Source organism: Pectinophora gossypiella, chromosome 4 (genome assembly GCF_024362695.1).
Source record: "Pectinophora gossypiella chromosome 4, ilPecGoss1.1, whole genome shotgun sequence".
Classification (NCBI taxonomy): domain Eukaryota; kingdom Metazoa; phylum Arthropoda; class Insecta; order Lepidoptera; family Gelechiidae; genus Pectinophora; species Pectinophora gossypiella.
Genome location: NC_065407.1, coordinates 16,064,204 through 16,090,370, shown reverse-complemented (window position 1 = coordinate 16,090,370; position 26,167 = coordinate 16,064,204). Strand labels below are relative to the sequence as shown.

Below are 26,167 nucleotides of genomic sequence, written 5' to 3'. Positions count from 1 at the left end.
ACAATAGTAGAATTGCAGTCAGCTCTTCGATCCAGAAAAGACACAGCTTGTGGCTTGGATTTTATAACTTACAGAATGTTTAAATTGCTAAATATATCCATCCTCCACATATTATTAGATATACTTAACTGCTTATGGCTTAATTCCGTTATTCCAGATGAGTGGAAAACAGATTGCTTGGTTCCCATTTTAAAATTTGGCAAAGACCCAAATAATGCAGATTCTTATCGTCCCATCACACTTAGCTCTTGTGTGGGGAAGGTATTTGAACAATTAATTAAACAACGTTTGGAGTTTTTTGTAGAAAGCAACAATATTTTACCTTTTAATCAATTTGGTTTTAGGCGTGGTCGTTCAGCTCGGGAGAGTCTGAATCATTTGAATCTGGATATACATGATGCACTGTCCTCTAGAGGAATCCTTTGTTGTGTGTTTTTTGATGTTGTTGGAGCTTTTAATAATGTTAATTTAGAAACATTAGCGTCTATTCTTGGTTCTCTGCAAATTCCTGCAAAAATGATAAATTGGATTTATAATTTTTTACATTGTAGGAAAATTTTTGTTAAATGTAACAATCACACTTTAATTGGTCCCAGGTACTCATATAAAGGAGTATCTCAAGGTGGGATTTTAAGTCCTTTGCTCTTCATTCTGTACATCAATAAATTAAATTTAATCTTAGGTAATAAGGTACAAAACTTACAATTTGCAGATGATCTAGTTGTGTACACCTCTGGTAACAATAAAATAGAAGTCCAAGACAAATTAAACTCTGCTTTATCAAAACTAAAATTGTATTTTGATCAACTAAATCTTGAAATCAATGCTGAAAAAACAAAAGTAATTTTATTCTCCAAATCTAATGTAACAACCATAAATGTAAAATACAATCAAAACACACTACCAGTAGAGAAAAACACAAAGTTTCTGGGTGTAACATTTCAGAGCAATTTCAAATGGAATAAATATGTTGATTGCTTGATAAATCGTGCAACCAAAGCTGTAAATATCTTGAGATCTTTGGCTAGTACTTATTGGGGAGCAGACCCAAAAATACTATTAAATTTGTATAAATCTATAGCTAGAAGTCACTTTGAATATGCTTTTTATTGTTTTGGTAATGTCTCATATTTGGTGGAAAAATTGGAAAAAATTCAAAACAAGTGTTTACGCATAGTTGTTGGAGGTATGAGGTCTACTCCTATAATCTCATTGCAAGTGGAATGCAACATCCCTCCGTTGAAATTAAGGTTTTCGTTCTTAAAATCCAAGTTTATCCTTAAACTTCTATCTATAACTAATCATCCTCTTGTCTTGAAAATAATTCATTGTTTTTCCTCTGGTAACAGTTCTAGCCTTCCTTATATAGCTCAGGAATTGTTTGAAATTATAAATTATAAAGAAAATTATAATTTATACGAAAATTTTAAATTGTCATGTTACTTAGGTTCCTTCGAGTCTAAATTTTGTTTAATATCTATAGTAATTGATAAGTCTTTAAAAACTAAGGAAGATGTATATTTAGCTCTAGATTCTTTTAAAGAATATAGACAAATCTATACAGATGGTTCAAAATCTTCTAATGCTGTATCTTTAGCTTTTTATGACATGAATTGTAAAGGAGGGTGTGGGTTTAGTTTACCTGAACTTGCTAGCATATATACCGCTGAAGCTATGGCTATTTTAAAGGCACTTGAATATATAGAGAAACAGGAATATAATAACTGGTTAATCGTCACAGATAGTATGAGCGTTCTTAGTGCCCTTGATAATCCGAAACTAAATTCTAATACTCATTTCTTGATTTACAGTATAAGAGAACAATATTTAAAATTATCTCAAAAAATGTCAAAATCAATCACCTTATTTTGGACCCCATCTCATATAGGTGTTGCTGGAAACGAAAAAGTAGACTTTCTTGCCAAAACAATTGCAAATATTCCTACCAATGTGAATTCATCTTGTTATATCCCCGATACTGACATTTTATCCTTGGTAAAAAAACAGCTAAAAGTTGAATTTAAAGCTTTTTGGGTAGAAACCGTTCAGAATAAAGGCAAATGGTTTGCTGAAGTTAAAGATAATGTATCACAACCTTGGTTCACCCAAGGTAACACATATTTGAATAGAAAATTCTACACAATAATTTGCCGTTTGCGTTTAGGTCACTGTCGTTTTAATGCTCATCTTTTTCGTATTAATATCGTATCGTCCCCTCTTTGTAATTTCTGTCAAGATGCCATCCAAACTCTGGATCACATCTTTTTTGAATGTCGTTGTTTTTCCTTACAAAGATTGCTATTCATTGATCACCTCATGCAAATATACCATACTGCTGAAGAAATCCCGCGCTCCCTTCAGCAACTTTTAAAGAAAAGAGAATGTTTTCTCCCAATTTATAATTATTTAATATCAACCACTGAAGATATTTAAGACTACTCCTGATTTTAGACGCTTATTCCTGATTTAAGACTCCTATCCCTGACTTAAGACTCTTATTCCTGATTTAAGACTTCTATTCCCGATTTAAGACTTTTATTCCTGATATTTGACAAAATGATAATTGGACGAAGACAAATAATTAAACAAAAGAAATGGCTCCGGCCTTCGAAAACAATTTATTGAAGACAAAGAAAACAAATTCAAGAAATAATACACGAAGAAAAACTTCATCCGACCAGGCTGTATGGCTATGTCCCTTTGCCTGCTCCTTCTCGGGGCAAATTTAACAAAAAAAAAAATAAACAAAACAAACCGCGCAAAGGACTTAAATCAAAATGAAACTGGGAATCCAGAAGATTTCCTCCATCGCTTCAATTTACGACGGAGCCTGTAATAGTCGTATAATGGATGTACAGAGGGATGCAATCCAGCGGAATTTATTAGTGAGAAGCATCTGCGTGCAACCGAGTGTTAAACTGCTGTCGTCTGTGAATAGCTTTCAGGCCAGTTTGTCTTCCGCATTGATAAATTATCGTATCCAATCTTTAAGTAACTTTTACCATGCCCTTCGTTGACTCATGGTAAAGGGTTATCAAACTCATGTCTAAGTGTTATAAACTCATGTCAAAGTGTTATAAACTCATGTTGCAGTGTTATTAACTCATGTTAAAGTTTTAGCGTGTCATTGACTCATCTCAGCAGCCATTCATTCTAAATCTCAGGCTTTCAAGCGCCTTGAAAAGCGAAATGGGTTTTCTGCTAACCCAAGCAGAACTATTTCTGCCGACACGCAGTGGAGTAGTGTAGAAAAGTATGATCCATAACCACTTGAGTATATTGAAGGAAGATATTTTCCCAGTGGTAAAGTGGGATTTATTCATTTGTTTATTTTTAGTAAGCATCAAAATAATATTTACTAGTGTTTATTCTTCTAAATTTTTTAAAAAGCGGCCAAGTGCGAGTCGGACTCGCCCATGTAGGGTTCCGTAACACAAAATTGAAGTAGAAATCGTATTAAAAAAGATTAAGTAATAAAAAGTAATTTTAAAAAATTAAACTGACTTCTAACCCCGACAGATATGAATAACAACTGAAAAGGGAAAATAAATAGTTCACATTTTACCACTTTGGAAGTGTCTCTCGCGCAAACTATTCAGTTTAGAAAAAAATGATATTAGAAACCTCAATACCATTTTGGAAGACCTATCCATAGATACACCACACGTATGGGTTTGATGAAAAAAAATTTTTTGAGTTTCAGTTCTATGTATGGGGACCCCCAAAATTTATTGTTTTTTTTTTTTCTATCATTGCGTAAAAATCTTAATGCGGTTCACAGAATACACATATTTATCAAGTTTCAACAGTACAGCTATTATAGTTTCGGAAAAAAGTGGCTGTGACAAACGGACGGACGGACAGACATGACGAATCTATAAGGGTTCCGTTTTTTGCCATTAGGCTACGGAACCCTAAAAAGCAATGATGGAACAATTTAGTATCAAATTTTGAATATTATACACACATTTGTTTTTTTTTTCTGCAAATGACATTAACTACTTGGCCGGAACATATAAAACAGAATCGCGCGGATTACACTGCAGATCATATCATCATACTCTGTGGCCATGTTCCCTTGCTTTGTCTTACGGGAAAATCCAATAAAATTGAAAAACTATTTGTGTCTCTAGTGAATAAAATCAACTTTTCTGCACTGTTTTTACGCGGGAAAAGAACCCTTTACGTCCCGGAGGCGTGAAAAAGTACTTTAATGGGATGCAATTTAGCAGAATTTATAAGTGAAAAGCATCTGCCTGCAACCGAGTGATAAACTGCTGTCGTCTGGAATAGGTTTCTGGCCAGTTTGTCTTCCCCACTGACAGTCTCGTTTAAGAAAAACTCAGGTGTAAATTATTACTTTGTGTCGTGGTAAGCTGAGCCATATAAGTTACGTGCGACAAGAGATATGAGAAATATAATATTTATTTCTTGAACAATTTTATTGTTCTTATGGAAGAAAAGAAAATACGCTTTAGGGAAAGTTTATTTAACGCAAGCACATGAGATTAACATTGGAGCAATTTATCTATAAAAAAAACAATATTGCTATTTGACATTTGCTCATATAAAAATAAGTCGAAGAAGAAGGCATCGAGACAAACCTGTTTAAGTTTAGCGATGTGTGTAAACCAATGTATGTGCAATTTATGAAGTGTTATAAATAAATAAAAAAGTGCGCGAAGTCAACTAAAAAGTAATATTACTTTTTTAGATAAATATGGATCAAATAGTTTAATGTGTTTACACGGTATCTGACGTGTATCCTCAAAGACCTCAAAGGCAGAGATGTATACTATATATACCCACTCCTCGCCAAATACGTTTAATTTCCGTAAAATAGGCCCGTGGTCCAGTGGTTGAGCATTGTGCTCACGATCCAGAGGTCCCTAGTTTGGCTGGCTGATCACCTAATTGTCCAGAAGTATGTGATGGTCCGTGCTTCGGTCCCGGTTACTACTGAATGATGTAACTACGTAGTCACGTCAGGGGCCTTTGGCGGCTCAATAATAATCCTGACACCAGGGTTGATGAGGTTGGTCATCCACCTCTAAACCCACACGATAAGAAGAGAAGGGGGCGAACCTTTTGCCATTATCCGTCATAAGTACGACAGCATACGAACTAACTCACAATTTTTTGTTTCTATTTTTATTGTTCAATCAGTCGCAAGACTTTAATCAGATTTGATGTGTGATTATTGATTAGTGGTCGCCATTCTAGAAGCGGTCGCGGGAAGCCGCTGGATGCGGTCAGCGCAGGACCGATCGTCGTGGAGATCCTTGGGGGAGGCCTATGCCCAGCAGTGGGCGTCATACGGCTGATGATGATGGTATTGATTAGTTAGAAGTAAAGCAGCCTCTTTACCCTGTTGCTAGCTTTTAACTCACAATTTTGAGAAAAGATATTTGCATTTTCTCAGTCTAGTTATTTCCCTGTCGATATTTCACGTCATGTGACACGTCGAGTATTGTCCCCGGATTAGGTCACAACTGCACGTGACATGCCTCTCTATTCACGCTCAATATATTTTCATGACCGGACTTGTTTTTTCTAACTTTTCACGCGATATTCCAAACGAAAATTCCGATCCTAAAATATTAGACGTTTACTTTCAAAACGGATTATTAGGGAGGGGTATTAAATATTTTATACAAATAGAAGAAAATTATTATTTCATATTCTTTTGTTTTAACTGTAGTATCTACTTTTTATTATTATTTTAGTAAGTGTTGTGTGCGTCTATAATTGGCAGGTATCTATCTATCTACTATCTACTCAGCCTGTATCCACCCACTGCTGGGTATATGCCTCCTCTTTCACGCCATCCTTTTCGGTCCTGTGTTTTCACTCTCATCCATTGCTTTCCGAAATACCAGAACTTTTCCTATGTGTATTTTATTTTGTGTGTTTGTGTACACTAACAAACACTCCATTTGCTCCGATCCTGACATAACGTAACTTGTGAAGATTTCAACTGTCCAGCTATCACGATTCTTGAGATACAACCTCGTGACAGGTAAACGGACGGACAGACAGGCAGCGAAGTCTTAGTATCTAATCTTCTCCTTATCGTGTGGGTTGTGAGGTGAAATACCAACCTCATCAACCCTGGTGTCAGGGTTATTACTGAGCGGCCAAAGGCGCCTGACACGACTGATGTAACGACTACATACTTACATCAGTAAATAGTAACCGTGACCAACAGCTTAACGTGCCGACAGCACGGATCATCTTACTTTCGGACAATCAGGTGATCAGCCTGTAATGTCCTAACCAAACTAGGGATAAAAAAGTGATTTTCGTGATATGTCCCCACCGGGGTTCGAACACGGTGGTTAGTACCTAATAGGGTCCTGTTTTATACTTTGAGTACAGAACCCTAAAAACGCTTCTCACCACCATCTTACAAATTCATCAAAAAATGCGTACTCATGGAGCGGCGACAACAGCAGTAATTTGGTTCTCACGATTAATCTTTCAATGTAATGAATAGTCAGTCGTCTTGCCTCCATTAATAATCTCCTGGGTATTCCCATGATTAGGTGCCATCGCTTCTTTATTTACCCAGGATTAAGATGAAATACATTTGCTGGGGCGAGATAAGCTATTAATAACAACACGAGTTTCCAAAATAAGTCTTTTATTATTGCAATTCAAATTCAAAACAATAGATAAAAAAAATATAATAAGATAAATAAATATAGAAAAAAAAATATAAAAAATAAAAATAGAAATAGAAATTGTAGGTGTAATGGGGTCTTACACCTAGCAAATAAAAGACTCCATTCGCGTAGTGAAATGAATTGTCCTTTTTATTTTCGGGATATCTAATTATGTGTACAAAATGTCTACGCAACTAGTGGTAGGTTTGCACATTATAAACTTATTATCTATCAATTAAAAAAGGATAATTTAAAGTAAAATATGCAGTACGCGCATGCGCGGCGCAATCGTTCCTCTGCGCCCGCGCGTCGCTTTCCACCCCGGAAACTTTGCGCGAGCTATAAATACGACCGGCCTGACCGCGTCTCGGTTTTGCTCGTCGCGGCGTCGAAGAGTGCGGACGTGCGCGGAGCGCGCCGCTACAAAATAAAAAAGAAATATAATAAATATAGATAAAATATAGATTTATATATTCAGTAGACAACATACTTTGTTTCAGAGTTTGAGCTGTGGTAGCCCAGTTGGTAGAACGCTTGCCTCTCATTTTGTGGTCGCAGGTTCGAATTCAGCACAGGCCTAAATCCAATGATTGTCGAATTTGTTTTCGAATCCATGTTTGGATCATAAATTATTATCACGTGCTCAACGGTGGAGGAAAAACATCGTGTGGATACCCACTTTCCCGTTAAGTGCATTTTCGGAGGTTTTTTACATAACAACTACTGTAGCTTCTTACAACCTGTATAGCCGGGGAAAAGAAGCTGCAAGAAAAACCTCAGCACAGACGTTCTTATAGAAAAAATGTTATACAATTTATTCAAAATATTGTTAATTGTTATGAATTGCTTCTCTGTTGAAATTTGGTTATATATCGTCTAGGAGTGGTTGGTCCCGGTTACTACTTACTGATGTAAGTACGTAGTCGTTACGAGATCCATGTCAGGGGGCCTTTGGCGACTCAATAATAACCCTGATACTAGGGTTGATGAGGTTGGTAGTCCACCTCACAACCACAACCCACACACGCACACGGTAGAAGATCTGGGAATGCATGTGTTTTGTCGTTTCGTAATGCAGTCGTCTCAGTATTTTCGAGTTACTCATCACTCATTCCCGCTTCTGTCCCTTTCCTATTTTTCTTTTATCGTGTGGGTTGTGAGCTGGATTACCAACATCATCAACCCTGGTGTCAAGGTCCCAAAATGAGCCGCCAAAGAACTCTTTCGTTTCTATTAAAGGCGGGCGATTATGACATACACTAATCGAATCATTCGATTTTTAAAACATCTCGAATAAAGCGGTTACTAATTATTTTATTCCCTGTTGGGATATAAGGCTCGAATAACAAATTTCCACTCCTCGCGATCTTTTCCGGCCTCTGTAGCTTACTCCCATGACATGCAGAGAGTTTTTAATTCCCGGTCAACCGAGCGTCGCCAGGTCTCTTTGGTCGGCCCCTTTGCGTTTTTTTTTTGCGTTATGAATTACCTACTAATATTAGAATATTTCGAATACGAGGAAGTAGCTAGTACCGATTTCCAGGAGTGTATTTTCAATTGAAATGAAAACAGTTTTATAATTAATACTAACCTAGATATCATACGCATTAAATTAAATTCGTTAATGATAATATAAACCACATGAGAATAGTAAAATTATTATTATTTAAAATAACTGAAATTTGAGTAGGTAATGTCATTATATACTTAGTAACTATACAAATGAGTTCGGTAACGGCCTTCGTGGTCTAGTGGTTGAGAGCTCACGATCCGGAGGTTCCGGGTTCGAATCCCGGTGGGGACATGTCACAAAAAATACTTTGTGATCCCTAGTTTGGTTAGGACATTGCAGGCTGATCACCTGATTGTCCATAAGAAAGATGATCCGTGCTTCGGAAGGCACGTTAAGCCGTTGGTCCTGGTTACTACTTACTGATGTAAGTTAGTAGTCGTTACATGAATCACGTCGGGGCCTATGGCGGCTCAATAATAACCCTGACACCAGGGTTGATGGGGTTGGTAATTCACCTCACAACCCAATGGTATTAAGGTAATGTGTGGGGTGGGTATTTAATTAATCTTGGTATATTTAGCTTTAGATAATTATTCCCGCTATTACCGGGATCCCGTGAGATTGGAAATTCTGATTCCCGATTCCCTTTAACAACATGAAGACTGAATAGAAAATAGATTTATCATATGAAATTAAATCGCTTTACGTGGGAAATCGACTCACTGATTGACTTTCCACGATTCGTTCACCAAAAACATTGTAGATGGCGTTGTGCAGTTTTTTCGTCGTTTAACCTCCTAATTTCATGAATAACAGAGATATGCATCTTTCATCTTTGTTTTTGGGTATCTATTGGACCATTTTTATTACACCCAGACACAATTACATCTTCCACCTATTATTATTCTAATCAAAATAAATAGAAGCAATATAGGTAGTATTAGGTAGCAACAACCCTGGAAAGTCCTTTTTTTTTCTTTTTTTTTTATCGTTGGGAAATGCGTTACGCATACCACGCCGCCCGGGGGGGCAACGTGGTTATGTGGGACTCCCCGGGTGTCGCCACCCGGTATACCCACTAAAACCCAACGGTGTTCCTCCTTGCCGCCGTGTGGCAGGGATACGGGAACGCAATTGCACACAACCGCGTCCCCGCCGGCGGATGCCCTTTGGGGCCCAGTGCCCATGGGAGCGCGTCAAGCGCCTCCCCCTCCGCCGAGGGCTGCCCGGAACACTTGGGGAGCCCTACAGCAACCCACAACCCTGGAAAGTCTCTCATTGGCTACTTCACAGTTGTAACAATACAATATGAAATATGGTAGTTTATCATTTAACAATAATTATCTAATAGTATTTTTTATTAAGATCATTTTTAAATATTTTATTTTTCAAAATAAGAATGCCTTTTTTATCTGTGTATTACAAGGCCCGAAACACGGGCGGCCATGTTGAACTTCGTCTGACGTCACATCTCACTAAATAAACATGACGTCAGTGGCAAATTGTCACATATTATATTTTAATATTTTTTTAAAGAACGTCTAAGGCCCTGTGCCGAGGTTTTTCTTGCAGCTTCTTTTGCCCGGCTATACAGGTTGTGAGAAGCTGCAGTAGTTTTAGGCGGATGAGACGTTCGTTATGTAAAATTGACGATTCAAAGTGTAACTATGTTACCAACTGAATAAAGATATTTTTGAATTTTGAATTTTGAACGTCACCAACCGTTTTCGCGCGAAATTTGAAATTAATGAAGAAATTATTTTTTTTCTATTAAAGCTATAAGGGAAAATAAAATGTTTTAACAGGTATAAAATAAACATTTGTATTTTTAAATAGGTACTTATCCAACTGTCAAGTAGTCAATTTTTATGAAGACGAAGTATAGACAAACAAAATTTCGTCATTTCCACGTAAAATGTTATCCAATTTTCTCTCCGTCATTTTTCAGCTGTTTAACGTTGCACTTAATCAATCATCGCATTTCTCGAGTAGATTATCCAATTTCTGTAATATTAACGAATTGAGTGAAAAATGAGTAAACTTCTGACGGTTGCCAGCTGATCTTAGTATGAGCGATGGTTGTACCGGGCCATATTTTATGTCGACTTGTTTGCAGCTTCGACAAGTGACTTGCGAGTAGAAGCGAGTTTAATATAAAAGTAAGCGTATTTATGAACGAACTCAGGACCGTCCTACCTAATGGGCAGAACCACAAGTAAAAAAAAACCAACTCCAGGAACTTGCAGACACTTTTGATATGAAGTCCTAAATCGCACTAGGACACCATGGTAGCTCAACCACAGTCGCAAAGTATGCATATAAATTATACACTATATAAACTAGTGTTTATATACAGGGCGTTAGTAACATCGTAACGAAAGCTTTGACAAATGTTTCTGAGTTGATATCGAGTGGGTATTTATTTTGTAAGGAAACTTATAGTTTTCGAGTTAATCGCTCATCATCATCAGCCGTACGACGCCCACTGCTGGGCATAGGCCTCCCCCAAGGATCTCCACGACGATCGGTCCTGTGCTGCCCACGCTTCCTGCGACCTTCACCAGATCGTCGGTCCACCTTGTAGCGGGCCTACCCACCGAACGTCGTCCGACACGTGGTCACCATTCCAGAACCCTTCCGCCCCAGCGGCCATCGGTTCTCTTCGCTCAACATCACTAATTTAATAGCCGCGCTCTTGTCGGTGTAGAATTTTCCATGCTACTTTTTAGGGACCAATAGGGCAGTGGTTACCTTCTTAAGTAATTATCATCTATCGTGTTTTTGGGGAACGCCGATTGGAAAGTCCCTTATTGCTTCGATGTGGCCTTTATACCCCCCGGTCTCAACTGTATTTTATTTGGTGTGCTAGTGAGATATGGCGCGTAGATGATTATGTATCTTGTTCTACAGAACAGCGTAGCACCGTGCGCAAGGTTTATAATATATTGATGTCCTCTTAATTGTGTTAATCTTGTTACAGGTATATACATTTGGCGCAATACTCGTAAGTTTTAATATTTTTATATGTACTAGCTATACCAAACAATCATAATATCATCTAATCTAATCTAGCCTACAAGATCCCACTGCTGGGCAAAGGCCTCCCCTTCCTCTTTCCATTTTTCGCGGTCCTTTGGCCGGAGGCCAGTCCCTCCGGCAAGCGTCCAAGTAGTCAAGCCATCTGTAATCTTCTTCTTCTATCGTGTGCGTTGCCATCTGTAATAAAAATAATAACATAAAATCATAAAGTAATAAAAAAAGTAAAATAGATAAGTAGGTAGTAAGTAAATTAATCATATAGTATAATATCATATAATCTATTCTGATGAAGTACATAATTATTTATTGTAAAAACATAAAAATGGAAAATACAAAGAAAAAAAAAATAAATACAAAAAACAGAAAATACCTTAACTAAACATTGTAGCAGGGATCCCTGCTTAGTCAAACAGGCCCCCCCTCGCCTCACCCGGCGCAAAGGTCCCCATAACACTCGCCGCGTTGCCACGTTGAATGGCGATGGACAGCCTTTGCATCAGGTAGGCCCCGGAGCGAGCATCACATCCCCTCTCTCGTAACCGACGCCCAATCTCCTTGACAAAGTTAAGGGCGTCCGATCCCCAACATCCCGTCGTCTCGAAGGCCAAAGGGACAAAGTGGTATTTGGCCCCCAGAACAGCATACTTGTCCCGCTTTCTGTATGCTGCAGCTTCAGCAGCCTCACCGGCGTTCCGCACTGTGCTCTTGAGATGAGACGCAGCGAAAGTGCTTACGCAAGTTGCGTCCCACAGTAGGCTTTTTCCCCTCTCCCATGGCACCAGTGTTAAACCGTCCGGCCTTTTCCCGTCAGTACGACAAAGACCTGGGGGCTCCAACACGCATAAGGCATAAAATTGGACGAATTTTCATTTTTTTTATGAAGCCCGTACATTGTATTAAATAAGCGATAAAATTGGACAAAATTTAATTTTAACTTTCTTTGTCATGCCATTTTTCATTTCCCTGTTTTGTTCAATCAAATCAAAACAGATCAAATACTCTTAAAGAAAAAATAGACTGTAAAGAAAAATAAAAATAAATTAACAGTCTACAAAATCTGTCAAATAAAAAGTAAGAAATACCTAATACTTTGTTGAAAAACAATATTAGAATCTAAATTCTGAATTATGTTTAGTGGGTTTATTTTTTTTATTTATTTATTATTATTTATTTAACAGTTTATTGTATACAGAATAGAATATAAAAGTATTAGACTAACACTAAACAGACAAACGGTTTAGCTTATTTCTAGTAGAAATGTCTTCTAGCTAACCGGGAAAGAGATAAACTTGAAACTAGCGGGGCTTTTAATTGTGTTTAAAAGCACTTTAGACTAACATATACGAATATTGTGCAATTCCAACAATATTACGGAAATATGGGTTAAATTTATAACCTCCATCTTTTTTGAAATCGGTTAAAACATACATACATACATACATAAACTCACGCCCGTAATCCCTAATGGGGTGGGCAGAGCCACAAGTAATCAAGACAACTTGCAGCCACTGTTGATACGATGTCGTAAGCTGGATATGATGAACCTTATGGTGATAAGGGATCAGCCTATCGCCCATAACATTAGTCCATCATGTTAGAGGACACAATCCCTCTGTCGGTTTTTACGACATGCCCGGGAAGACAAGCAGCTGAACGTTTTCTATGTTTTTTATTTGCTCCCAGAACAGCATAGAAGCACCAAAAAAAAAGCAGAAATCGGTTAAAAATAAAAGATAAAAGGTAACGAGTGCAATCAGTGGCCTTTTGTTTCAAGTGTCATCTTCCAGGCAACATTCGATCACTAAAAAGAATCAAGTCGTTTGAAATTCATCGAATCCCGAAGGTTTGCTAAGGACTTGACATTCTATCCCAGTGTTTCTCAAACTCAAACCTACGTCGGCGGCCCCTTTTTAAAATAACTATAAAAAACTTTCTTTTAATTCTGTGTCAGTGCTGCTCTTTTGACCGGCCAAGTAGTTTTTAGGATTCCAGGCCTTCATGTCCAGAAATAATGTTTATATAATAATAACACCGAGTTATAAAGTAACAAAGCGGAAAAAAATATAATAAAAGTAACAAAGTGGGACGAATATATGTTATAAAAAAAAACAAGAAAGCATAAGGGGGTGTACAAGTGTGTGTGAATGTGTGTGTGTGATTGCTATCTGAGGCAAATCTAATATAAGTTACGTCAAAATATGTTGGAATTTAATAACCTTGCGTTGGTAGGCATTTACTGCGTAAGCTTAGACCACATCTTCACTTATTAGTGATCAGGTGGGATTGTGGTCCAAATGAGAGAACTTTTCATCGATTAAAAATACATAAACAAGTACTTTCCATTCAACTACAATTGTAACAACACCCATATTATTAAAAATAAATTTTAAAAAAGAATAAACATCTATAAATAATAAAAGTCCTCCAGCTCACCACATCGAGGCAAAGTCCCCAGAATACTTCTTCACTTTGAGAAAGCCTAATTCTATTCCATTTTTGCGCCAAACGGGAGTTCTAGATTTAAAATCAAAGTCTATAAAGAAACTTTATTCGAGTCTGAATGTTTGAAAGTGTTTTAAATAATTGAATTATTACCTCGCTATCACTCTTTTCACCATAAAGTTACCTTGTTACCAAGATAATTGAAAGAGACGGGCAAATTATAAGGCCGCCATTGTATTCCGTTTGTTTTGATATTATATCTTCTGTCTTTGTGCAAAGGGTTTTGAATTTTATTGTTGTCTTTTTATCAGTATACTACGGAAAAGTTACATTTTATTGTCCTTTTATCCAAATAAGTTAACATTTTATGCGATTCATTCATTTATTTGGCATTGACGGAAAGTTTACAACAATCTACTGAGTTACATTACATAGTTATATATGTATCGCAACAACCTTCGTGGTCTTGTGGTTAGAGCGTTAGGCTCACGATCTGGAAGTCCGGGTTCTATTCCTGATGGGGACATTGTCGAAATCACATTGTGAGACTACCCTTTGTTTAGTAAGGAATGTCCTAAGGGTCATTGTCCTTAAGGAGGATATGGAACATACTCCACCACGCTGCTCCACTGCGGGTTGGTGAGGTGTTTTACGGCTAATAGCCGGGACCAACGACCCTCGTGCCCTCTGAAGCACGGAACCATCTTACTTTTTCGGACGAAGTGAAATTTGTTTTATGTCCCCACCGCGATTCGAACCTGGGACCTCGTGAGTGAGTCTATTGCTCAACCACTGGACCACGGAGGCCGTTAAAATAGTTTACTTATCATCTCCCTAACATTATCCCGTTTTTCATAGGGTGCGCTTACCTAATCTGAATATTTGAGAGGACCGTTTTTTTTTACAGAAGCGACTGCCTAAAAAAGTTTACAAAGTAAGTAAATATTTCACGTAAGTAGTAGATACCTTTTTCTACCAAGTTAACAAATCATGTCGCGGCGGGGTCTCGCTGCCCTAAAAATAAGCAAACACCATAAAACAAGGACTCGCTATAAGTTTTATTTCTTTGAACGAACCGTGGAAACGACAAATATTCGTAATAAAAATCAAGCTAAGGATCCCCTAGAATTTTATTGGACGAACTCCTTTGTTTGTTCGCCATTTTTTTTATTCAACGCTTGGTTCTTCGTAACTCAGTGGCTTTTGTCGCAATGAGGGACTTTTGAGGCTACGTTCCTCAAAAACAATATAGATGGCGCTGTACAGATTCCTTCGTTTAACCTTCTAATTTCATGGATAACATTATGCATCTTTTATCTTTGTTTTTGGGTATAAATGATGACCCCTTTTTATTAAACCCAGGTAAATTTTATTCTGATCAAAATAAAGAGAAGCAATAGGTAGCAACATAATTCTATACATAATGTGATCCAAATATCAAGCAACAATTTATTGCTTCTGCCATAGGTAATCATTAATCTAAAACACATAATAACGGGTTCTTACCGCGTTTAAAAATATCGAAAAATAAAATATCGAGAATATGAAATATCGGGAGTCTCCCATTTTAAACGCGGTAAGAACCCGTTATTATGTGTTTTAATTATAATAATAATTGCGTAAACTTAAAACAATGTATAATCATTAATCTTATAATATACGTAAGCTTTTTGAATAAAGTAAGCTTCACATGAACTTTAAATTTATTTTCTGACAAATTCCAAATACTGTCTGGTATTTTATTTTAAAAACGTATACAATACTCCCAAAAAGATGACTTTAATTTACTTAGTACATTACCAAACGCTTCCGATTTAAATAAATAAAATAAAATATCTCTGCCATCATATAAAATATACCCAAACGCACGATTTATTGCACTCAAGTATATACCAACTTTAAAACTCAATTCAGCTTAACCAGCGCTTAATATAAAGCATTATTTACCTCTGTCGACAAGTTGGTGCTATAAATAACGTCAATTTATTCAAAAACGATAAAACTGTAACAAAGGCCAATAATTAATGTCTGAAAGCTTGGTGTTATACAGAACCGGCGCCTGACTCCCGAGGTAATTGTGCTGTCTTGTCTTCAGCTCTAATAGCACACTTTTCTTCGTTAGAAAATAGAGGATCGATGCTTACAAGTAAACTGCTTTAATATAGAATCAAGTCGAGTGCGGAAACTGTGGATTGATACTAAGGGTGGTATTTATAAACGAATCTCAGCTGAGACTGCCCTCAAGATCATGCTCAAGTCTCTGTTTTTATATAAGGACTGTCACATTGACATGGTTTTGAGGGCAGTCTCGAAGCTGAGATTAGTTTATTAATACCACTCTAATTGTAGAAGTAAGGAGCTACACCCTCTTGCTTCTCAATTTGGGAGCTCCAATGAGTTATTAATTTATCTTAAGTTCAGTTTTTAGCCTCCGTTGGCTAGTTGTTAGAGCGTTAAGCTCACGATCTGGAGGTCCGGGTTCGATCTTCTTCTTCTATCGTGTGGGTTGTGAGGTGGAGTACCAACCTCATCACCCCTGGTGTCATTGTACTATTAAGCCGCCAAAGGCCCCAGACATGGCTCATGGTAACGACTGCTTATTTACATCAGTAAGTAGTAACCGGGACCAAAGGCTTAACGTGCCTTCCGAAACACGTATCATCTTACTTTCGGACAATCTGGTGATCAGCCAGTAATATCCTAACCAAACTAGGGACCACAAAGTAATTTTTGTGATATGTCCCCACCGGGAATCGAACCCGGGACCTCCGGATCGTGAGCTAGTTTTCCCTAGTTTGGTTAGGACGTTACAGGCTGATCGCCAGCGGAGTAGGTGTATAAAACTATACACCATTGCCTACTTAAATATTTTTTTCGTGTCAGGGAAACGCAAACTTAAACAAGAAATCGATGGAGCACTTTATCACCAATAATATCGCCGATAAAAGCTTTAACCACTCCTTGTTATAAACGCGGAGTTTTAAAATAGCGCACAAAGGTTGCGGAAGTTTTAACAAGCGATGCTGGGATTTCAAGGTAATGGCTGAAAACTATATAGAATAGCCTTCTTTGTGGAGTAAAATAAAGCCTTTAATTTCGATTCATTATTTTCAGGTAACCATGATTCTGAGTAGATATCAAGTGGAATTTTTTGTCGGAAAATTTATGAAAATTTTTGTTTTTTTAAATTCTTTTCAATTCTTTACTTTTGCGGTGGAAAATTCCACTTGATATCAACTCAGAATCACGGTTTCAACCATCCCTCAAAGTTTTTGTTACAATGTCACTAACATCCTGTATATGTACTATAGACATTTGCCTACCCCTTCCGGGTTAGAGGCATGATGTTATGTTATTGTTAGTACGAGTTGTTCAGTCATGATTGTCTAGCAACTATGCTAGAACAAGTCTGCACTAGACAGAGCAACGTCACTTTGATAGCTAACTGGCCCTAACTACCTAAACTGGCCAGCGCCTGATCAAACTACTTCCAACAAGCTTCTGTTCAATTTTCAAGAGCATTTTACGCAACAGTTTATTACTAAGAGGACTTAGTAGCTTCTCGATGAAATGCTTTGTAACGGAGTATTGATTGAGAAGTACCATACAAAGTAAGTACTGTTTAGAATATATATGTACATCTTATAGCCGACCCGCAGCGCCGCAACCCGCATTGGAGCAGCGTGGTGGAGTATGCTCCATACCCCCTCCGGTTGATTGAGGGGAGGCTGTTTATGTTTATGTCTTATAGACGCCTCCTAATTTTATTTTAAGTTATACCCGTCATTTTCTTATCCGCCGAAAAGGAAAGAGACGGATGATTGACAACTGATCATTTTAAAACAAATGATTTAATAAAATAATAACCCGAGCGAAAAAAGAATTTATCTCGCTGGTATGAAACCTGTTTGACGTGTGCTGTCAACATAAATCTATCGGGTTATTGGCTGATTTAACATATTTAGATGGTTGTTTTAGATTTCTGCCTAAAATTGACGTTTTTTCCATGCATTTTATGCCTATCGATTACCCGTCCCTTTCCATTTCGGCTAATAACAAAATGACAGGTATAACTTAAATACAATTAGGTGGTGTGTATAGGAATCAATACCATTGACGGCTTATAGGCTGCATTTGATAGAGCATTCTGGATGTAACAGCTGAGAGGTGGGTCTGCAGCTTTATAAAGCAGTTCTAAGCATGTATAATTAATTGTTTTAAGTATTCTTATTTTCTTCTTTCCCTGCTGATTATATATGTAAAATTGTCCAAAATAAAGTTATTTTTATTTAGCTTGGATAAGATTTATTTATTTCGTATTTGGATGTACTTAATAATAATTATTTACCGTTAAAACGCGACTTAAAACAAATGTTAATTGAAAGGAGGCACCTAAGTTCAGCCCAAACCTGGTTTAGCAATTTTTTTCCTTCCACGTAATTTAAATTTCATGTGGGTTTCATCATACCTGTTTACTGTAAGGGTCAGAGCCATTCACCGCATGAGCGGCAGCGGACGCAAGCGCCTTTTTTTTCTTCTCTAAGCACTGCCAATTCGTGGCTGATTCGTGGCCATTGACACGCCAGGCGTGTCATTATCAAACGGGGCATATGACACGCCAGGCGTGTCACGCTCGTTTTGTATGTGGCCGTTGGTAGTATGTTGGTTTTTAGAACGCGGCCAAGAATCGGTTAAGTACTTGTCCGGACTAATGGGGACCGCTGAAGACTTTCACCCAGTACAAAAATTAAAAGAAAAACTTGTCATTGAGCAGAGTATGTTGCGCGGTTAATTCAAACATATACCGATGTATAGGAGCGTTCATGCGCTAGCGTTGTCTGTCACGCCTTTCTAAATTAAACATAACATAGCATGACGTCTGTATCCCCGAAAGAGAGGAGGGCATTCATTAGAGCGCCGGTAGTAGCTGGGGTATAGAATAAGGAATTATACTACATATAGAACGGCAACTCTCCGTTCCCCACCAGCGTCTGAGCTAGGTTTACCTGACCCCCCCTCAAACATAGTGTAGACTTGAATCAATGAATCGTATGGTGTCAGACATCACACCCACAGATGCGCGTGTACGATAATGCCAATGTGTAGTGTCTGTGTAAAGAGGTTGTTTGTATGAAGGTGTTCTGGGTGTGGCCGGAGTTCCCCTACACTACGACGTAATTCACGCTTTCTCCAAACCTCAAGGAAAACATCGTGGAGAAACCCACATTCCCGAGAAACGCATTTTCGGGGGTATGTGTTACCTGTATTGGGCCGGTTCCCTTCGTGAGTTAGAAGGTTAGACAAGCAGTCGCTTCTGTAATAAAAAACTGAACCTGTCAAATCTTCAGGTTAGCTAAGCGGACACTGTGTAAAACGAGATAATGCTAGGGAGATGATGACTGAGCGAAGAGCTTGGTATACCCGAATCCGCGACCGCGTTTTTATTGTAAATCGACGGTAAAGGCGCCATTACTGGGCCTTAGGAGAGGTATTTTCAAACCGACGGCTCTTTTGAATCCAGCTTGCAATTTAATAACGTCTTACAAAGAGGATTGTGGATTGTAGACAACTTGTGATGAAGGCAGGGCCTTGTTATAAATTCGTTATAGAATAGAATGCCTTTTGTATGTCTTACTGGCTTTTAATAAAATGTTTGGGTTTTTAGCGTAATAATCCATACTATATATAGGTTTTTAACGTAATAATTCATATAATCCAATCCGTTGGTCCCGGCTATTAGCCGTAAAAACACCTCCACCATCCGCATTAAAGCAGCGTGATGGAGTATAATGCAAACCCCCTCCGGTTGATTGAAGGGAGGCCTGTGCCCAGCAGTGGGACGTATATGGGCTGTTTATCAATCAATCAATAATACTTTATTGCACAACAACATATATAAAGGACACAAACATATTATGTTGTTATTTTGTTTATGTTTTATGTTATGTACAAATAAATTCTTCCCCCTCAGTATTCGTTACGATGATGTCCCTAACAGCCTGTATAATTATTATAATAAATAAATAAATATCATAACTTAAACTACTACATATACGGTGGATAAGTTCACCTCCATCTTTGTATACTTTGCTCACCTCACTTATATTTCAAGTAAGTATCCGTTTATGTAAATTTATGGCAACACGATTAAGTTACACAATTTTACCTCACAAAAGGGAATTGTGGGAGCCTTATAAAATATTTTAAAGGAAATTATATGCCGGGTCTCTTGCGACATTAATGTTTATAATGAAACATGAGTTACCACTTTAATTTACGTAGAACCTTGTTTTATAACTTGAAAACGTTCCTCTGTTCTTTACAAATTGTTATAATGAAGTGTGTGAGGCGGAGACGCTTAATACTCTTATGAGGTATTTAAGTAATTGACAATAATATAAATCAAATCGAATATATACATTATTGCACACACAAACGAAACAATTTTAAAACATACACAAGAAAGATGACGGCACAATTGACGGCCGTATTACTCGGATCTACAACAATTATATTAGGTATATACTTAAGTAGGTACCTATTAATCAGCCTTTCCATAAACAATCATAGGTAAAAGATAATTCAAATTATTTTTAAGAATTTCAATAATATATATTTGATTTTAACTAAATACAAGGTTTCATTGCTGGGTTTAAGAGATTTGTTGCTCGCAGAGGTCATGTCAGTGATATATGGACTGACAATGGCACGAACTTTGTTGGTGCTTCCAAGGAATTGTTGAAAATGGTAATGAAAGAAAATATATTTCGTTAATTATTTTTAAGTGAGTAAAATTTTATGCAAAAGTATTCTTAATTTAAAATTCATTAATAATTAATTCTTTCATTTATTTACAATAAATAATGGTAGATAATGTATTTTCGTATCGGATTCGTATCTTAATCGCGACGTTTCACGACGACGTCAACGAATTTTCACGTTACGTGGACATATTATGTGCACCTTCATAAATGGGATGATCTGTATTTTAAAATATTACTTGGATACTTACCCGTCGTCTATCTTAATAGCAAAAAAGGCTCTTTTATTTTTATGACCTTACACGGGACGTTTAAAAACGTTTTATTACAATATCCAAACGATTTTAAACGTTCTGTCTTACAGTTATATAGTTGTGAACTTATACAATAAAGATTAAATCTTATAATTGACGCAACTGAATCAAAAAGTTCACTCTACAAATTGTAAATGCAAAAATGTATCATGCGTGTTATGTGAATAAAATCTACGTTATTCGATTCACGTGTACGAATATATTATTTCAGTAATCATTTCGTTCGAAAATAATAATTCAATCCAAATTACTGTACGAGATGAATTGATCAACATTCCCATGGAACTTTATATAATGAAATGCAATTAATTCGTTAAATATTCGTTAAATTAGTAAAAATAAACCTTCATGTATTGAAAATCGTTAATAATTATTTTATGACATTCGTAGAGGTATAGAGATAATAAAGTAACAAAGGAAATTACAGCAAAGATAAGTATGTTCGCATATCCAGTCCATTTAACTGAAAGAAATTACTATCAAGTAAGTGATTTTGCTATTATAACCTGCTATTATATGTTTTTGGTAATTGTCTACTTGACAGTTTTCGGAAAAGTATTTTAAAAATTACAATTGCTTTTTTTACACCTCTTAAAATAATTTAGTTTCTAGAAAAAAAAACTTTAATTATTTTAGATTTCGCGCCAAAACGGTTGGTTGTGTCATTTTGCCTAGTGACGTCACAGTTCAATAAACAAAGAAACTGTCAACAGTATCACTTGAAACCTGCGGATAGTTTGTTTGTTTTGTAAAATGTGACGTCACACGAAGTCCAATCATGGCCGCCCGTGTTTCGGGTTTTGAAATACACAGATAAAAAACGCAATCTTATTTTGTAAAAATAAAATATATAAATTTGATAATTATCTTTAATATAATAAACTACCATATACGACATATTTCATATTTTATTGCCACAAGTGTACTGTAGCCAATTGTCCTGTTCCTTTTACTTATTTTATCATTTAGAGAAAGAAAAATACTTATTTTATTTTTCTTTTTCGACATAGAACAACACGGAACTCCGGCGTTTTTCGGTCACAAATAAACAAACGCTGCAACTGACAGCCAAGCAAAGTTCAATCAAATTATTTGATAATTGGATTGAATTATGCTTGAATGTCAAATATGATTACGCTGCTGTTACTTCTATCTATTGGGTATTTGACTGGGTCGAAGATAAATTATAAAATGCTAATCTAGAAATAGAAGCCAGCGTAAGATGATCAAAACTCAATCTCATTTTAGTTTTCGAGTTATTTGCGAATTTTATTTATGAATTAAGCAACAATGAGTACGACGTTTGACAGCTTTTATTGATGACGTCACAGGACAGTATTTCCATACAAACTTCAAAGATAGCTTTCGTTTTGACGTTTGGTAAAAAGTATGTCATTTGACTACGTTATCAAGTAACCTATTATCTCCTGAGATGTATTTCACAATATAAAGTGATTATGCCATGATAATTCTAAGAACCGGAAGGCTTTACGAATCGGAGGGACAGTACTAATTTCATTATGCTTATGAAATATTCAAGTCATTGTTGAAAGCCAGTGAAAAGGGGGTGAAAATGGCCACATCTAAGGAAGCAATATTGCTATTTGACATTTGTTTGTATTGCGCACTTTTATATGCGCAAATGTCAAATAGCAATATTGCTTTATTAGATGAATTTTTTAAATGTGGCCAATTTAACCCCCCAGTTTTCAACACAGAAGGATACACACTTTAACATAAAATACAAGAAAAAATGCGGTTTACAATCTCGCCTTAATATTTTTGGAAAACGAAAATCAACCTAATGTAGGTTATTATAAAGTTAGTGATTATTTAGAAGATATGAATGCATGGGATTAACTGTTTGAGAACTGACATTAGGCAGCTAAATTACTCAATTGTATACCAATATTTTATGTTTATTTTTATTTTTTTAACGAACGTCTAGGGCCCTGTGCCGATGTTTTTCTTGCAGCTTCTTTTCCCCGGCTATACAGGTTGTGAGAAGCTGCATTAGTTTTAGCCGGATAAGACGTTCGTTATGTAAAAATTGACGATTCGAAGTGTAACTATGTTACCAACTGAATAAAGATATTTTTGAATTAAATTTGAATTTGTAGTCCTAGAGTCCTATTAGAATAAACTAACGGAGCCATGTCCAGGGACTTTGGCGACCACCTCACAACCCACACGATAGAAGAAGATTAGAATAAACTTTAATAGCGATGATCTCGAAAACAATGTTTCCTCGCAAAATAAATACTTTGAACCGTGAATCAGTTTTCCCACTGGTCAGATTGATGGTCAGACTAATCTGACCAACGAACGCGACGGGAAGTCTTGTTTCCATCACACAACATCAAAGAAAAGTATAATCTAATAAAAAAACTGGTTTGCATATTATATTTAATTACTTTTGTTCCAAAATTAAATTATCATAAACGTTCTAAAAAGTCTGACCAGTGGAAAAAACTGATTAAAAGATTCCTCGTCGATCTGTACATTTCGTTTTCCGATAATCCGGTGGCTGGATATAAGACCTTTGCCTAATTTAAGTCGTAATTCGATTCGATTCGTAAGTTTCATTGTGGTTAGAGCTATAAATCTACCTGTCCTTTGTTTGGCTAGGACATAGCAGGTTGAATCACCTGATTTTCTGAAAAAGTAAGATGGAATTCGTGGTGTCGAACTTTTTTTAGGAACATAAACAGCCTATATATGTCCTACTGATTGACACAGGCCTCCCCTCAATCAACCGGAGGGAGTATGGAGCATACTCCACTACGCTGCTCCACTGCGGGTTGGTGGAGGTGTTTTAACGGCTAATAGCCGGGACAAATGGCTTAACATGCCTTCCGAAGCGCGGAAAAATCTTATTTTTTTCAGACAATTAGGTGATTCACGTCTGTAAACTCCTTACCAAACAAAGAACAGCCTCACAAAGTCATTTTGACAATGTCCCCATCGGGAATCGAACCCGGACCTCCAGATCGTGAGTCTAACGCTCTAACAACTAGACCACGGAGGCTGTTTAGGAAACGGGTCTTAGGCCCGTATTTATAAACCGATCTCAATACCGCTCTCAAGAGCGATATCAACTGAGTCACTCTCAAGATGTAAACAGCGTCTTAAGTGCGACGTTAATTAATAGACGAATATTGAGCGCGTATCACATGATATCGATCTCAAGTTCAGGATCTCAAGTAAACGTCCTAATTGAGTGAACTATAGACCGAACGAATCAACGTTTCGTTCCTGCTTTAAAAAAATATTTCGGTTTAGGGCTTCAAACACATTAAAAATTGTTCAATTCTTTACTAAAATGTTAAAATTATTATAATTCATACGTAGGTTATTTAAATTTATTATAAAAACGATCATTTAACGTTTTAAAAATAATTTGTTATGATTTCAAAACGCAATGCGTAGTGAAAACAAAACGCAACAAACATCATTCTCAAAAAAAAAAGACGCGTCCTTCGCAACCACTTGTTTTGTTTTTGTATAGTTTAGACTTTAGTTATCAATAATAAACGTAAAGTAATTACTGTCCATAACGATGTCAACAATTAAGAAGCATATTTTTACTCCCCTCGAAAAGAAAACTTTTTTGGATATATTGAAAAGATACTCCTCGGTGATAGAGAATAAGGATACCGATGGCGCTTCATTACGCGCAAAAAATGAAGCTTGGGATATTGTAACCAGAGAATACAACACAAGCCCTCATGCTACCAATCAGGTAAACAAAGTTATTTAACCTTTGGTGCGCGATTTCCTCTCGCTTTTTGCTAGTTTTTTATAATTGCATCCTTGATTTTAGGTTACAAATAAACAACTTAGGAGATTGTGGATGAACCTCAAGCAGCGGCAAAGGGAAGCACTGACAAAAGAACGTCAACATGGGCTAGCTACTGGAGGAGGGCCTGCAACCAGTGATGCAGTTGTAGACCCAGATGTGTCTGAGGTGGCCCCTGCTCTAATAGTTGGTATCGATGATGCTGTTGACTCTGATACAATTCCAGGTAAGTAATTTTCTTCTAATATAGCATCACGCCTATATCGCCGAAGGGGTAGGCAGAAGTATATAGTAAATACAAAATCACTACTTGCCAGCTATATTTAACTGAGGGGTGAGCCTATGGCCAATGGTCTAGAGCCAGAGCTGGGATTCAAACCTGGCAGTATGTTGTAAGCCACACATTCTCCAAAAACAGCTATCATCAATTCTATCATTTTTAAATATGTAAATTAGATCTTTTTATATTTCTCTGTTTAAATTACTTTGTTCCAGTAACCGCTGACCTTGCCGTCCAAGAAGTAAATATGGACTTGCAGCCCGTCTCTTGTCTTCCCTCAACTTCTTCCCAAATACCATCCACCAGTGCATTTTCTTCATCACCATTCCCATGCGCTGTTGTTACACAAGCACCACTTGCCCTTGCCCCAACCCGGACAACATTGACACCACCTCCACCTGGAGTAGGTCCACTACTGTCTCTCCCTACAACCACTCCACCACCAGCTCTCCCTACAACCACTCCACCACCACCTCTCCCTACATCCACTCCACCACCACCACCTCTTACTGCTTCCACTCCACCACCACCTCTTCCTACATCCACTCCACCACCACGTCTTCCTACCCCACCTCCACGTTTTCCTACTCCACCTCTTATTAACCCATCAAATACAGCTACCCAAACTTTTCAAAGGCATAAAAGTTCTATTCTGGATAAGGAATATAAAGACAGACAGAGACGGGCTAATGAGATTCATGAGTTGGAGGTTTTATTGTTAAGAGAAAGAATAAGAGAAGCAAAGGCGAGAGCAGACCTCGCAGAACTTCAACTGCAGCAGCAGTGTTCGTCAGGTACATCAGTATTACCTACTTGCTCATCATACTATTTTAAAAACTAGTATAGCTTTGTTAAGTCCTGGGATAATTAATAACACTTTTCATCTAATTTGTTTCAGATACTGCAACTGATGCCTGAAGAGGGGATGTGGCATAATATAATAAATGGAATATTGTTAATTTATTAAATAAAAGCATATAAGTCAATATATAAAATATGTTTTATTAAATAATTTCAAATACATACTATTCAATCACAAAGCACTGCTCATAAAGATTATTGGTAATAATTTTCAACAATTGAATTTCTAATTAAAAATCCAGTGCTAGTGCTTGGTATTAAACTATCTGTTTCTTCTTGTTCATCATTCTGATTCTCATCAAAAACCATGACATCATTTAAAATTAATGACAAGTTGTGTAATACCGCACATGATACAATTATATGAGAAACAGTTGACAGTTTGTTACCTAGGCCTCTAGATAAACAGGGAAACCTCCGCTTCCAAATGCCGAATGTTCTTTCCACAACATTTCTGGTTTTTATTTGAGCTCTATTGTACCGTACTGAGGGA

General features: G+C 37.0%; 2 protein-coding genes across 6 annotated transcripts in view; both read left to right on the top strand.

The window, feature by feature from the left end:
* Nucleotides 1-25,795, top strand: part of LOC126366471 (formin-like protein 1) — a 28,230-nt gene extending 2,435 nt beyond the window's left edge. Inside the window, exons 3-5 of the mRNA XM_050009580.1 lie at nt 24,558-24,759; nt 25,029-25,607; nt 25,712-25,795. Coding sequence (XP_049865537.1) covers nt 24,558-24,759; nt 25,029-25,607; nt 25,712-25,731 — 801 coding nt within the window. The 3' untranslated portion in view covers nt 25,732-25,795. The remainder of the gene's footprint in view (nt 1-24,557; nt 24,760-25,028; nt 25,608-25,711) is intronic.
* The window catches only part of LOC126382408 (CD151 antigen-like), a 343,453-nt gene that overhangs the window by 147,429 nt on the left and 169,857 nt on the right, over nt 1-26,167 (top strand). The window lies entirely within an intron of this gene.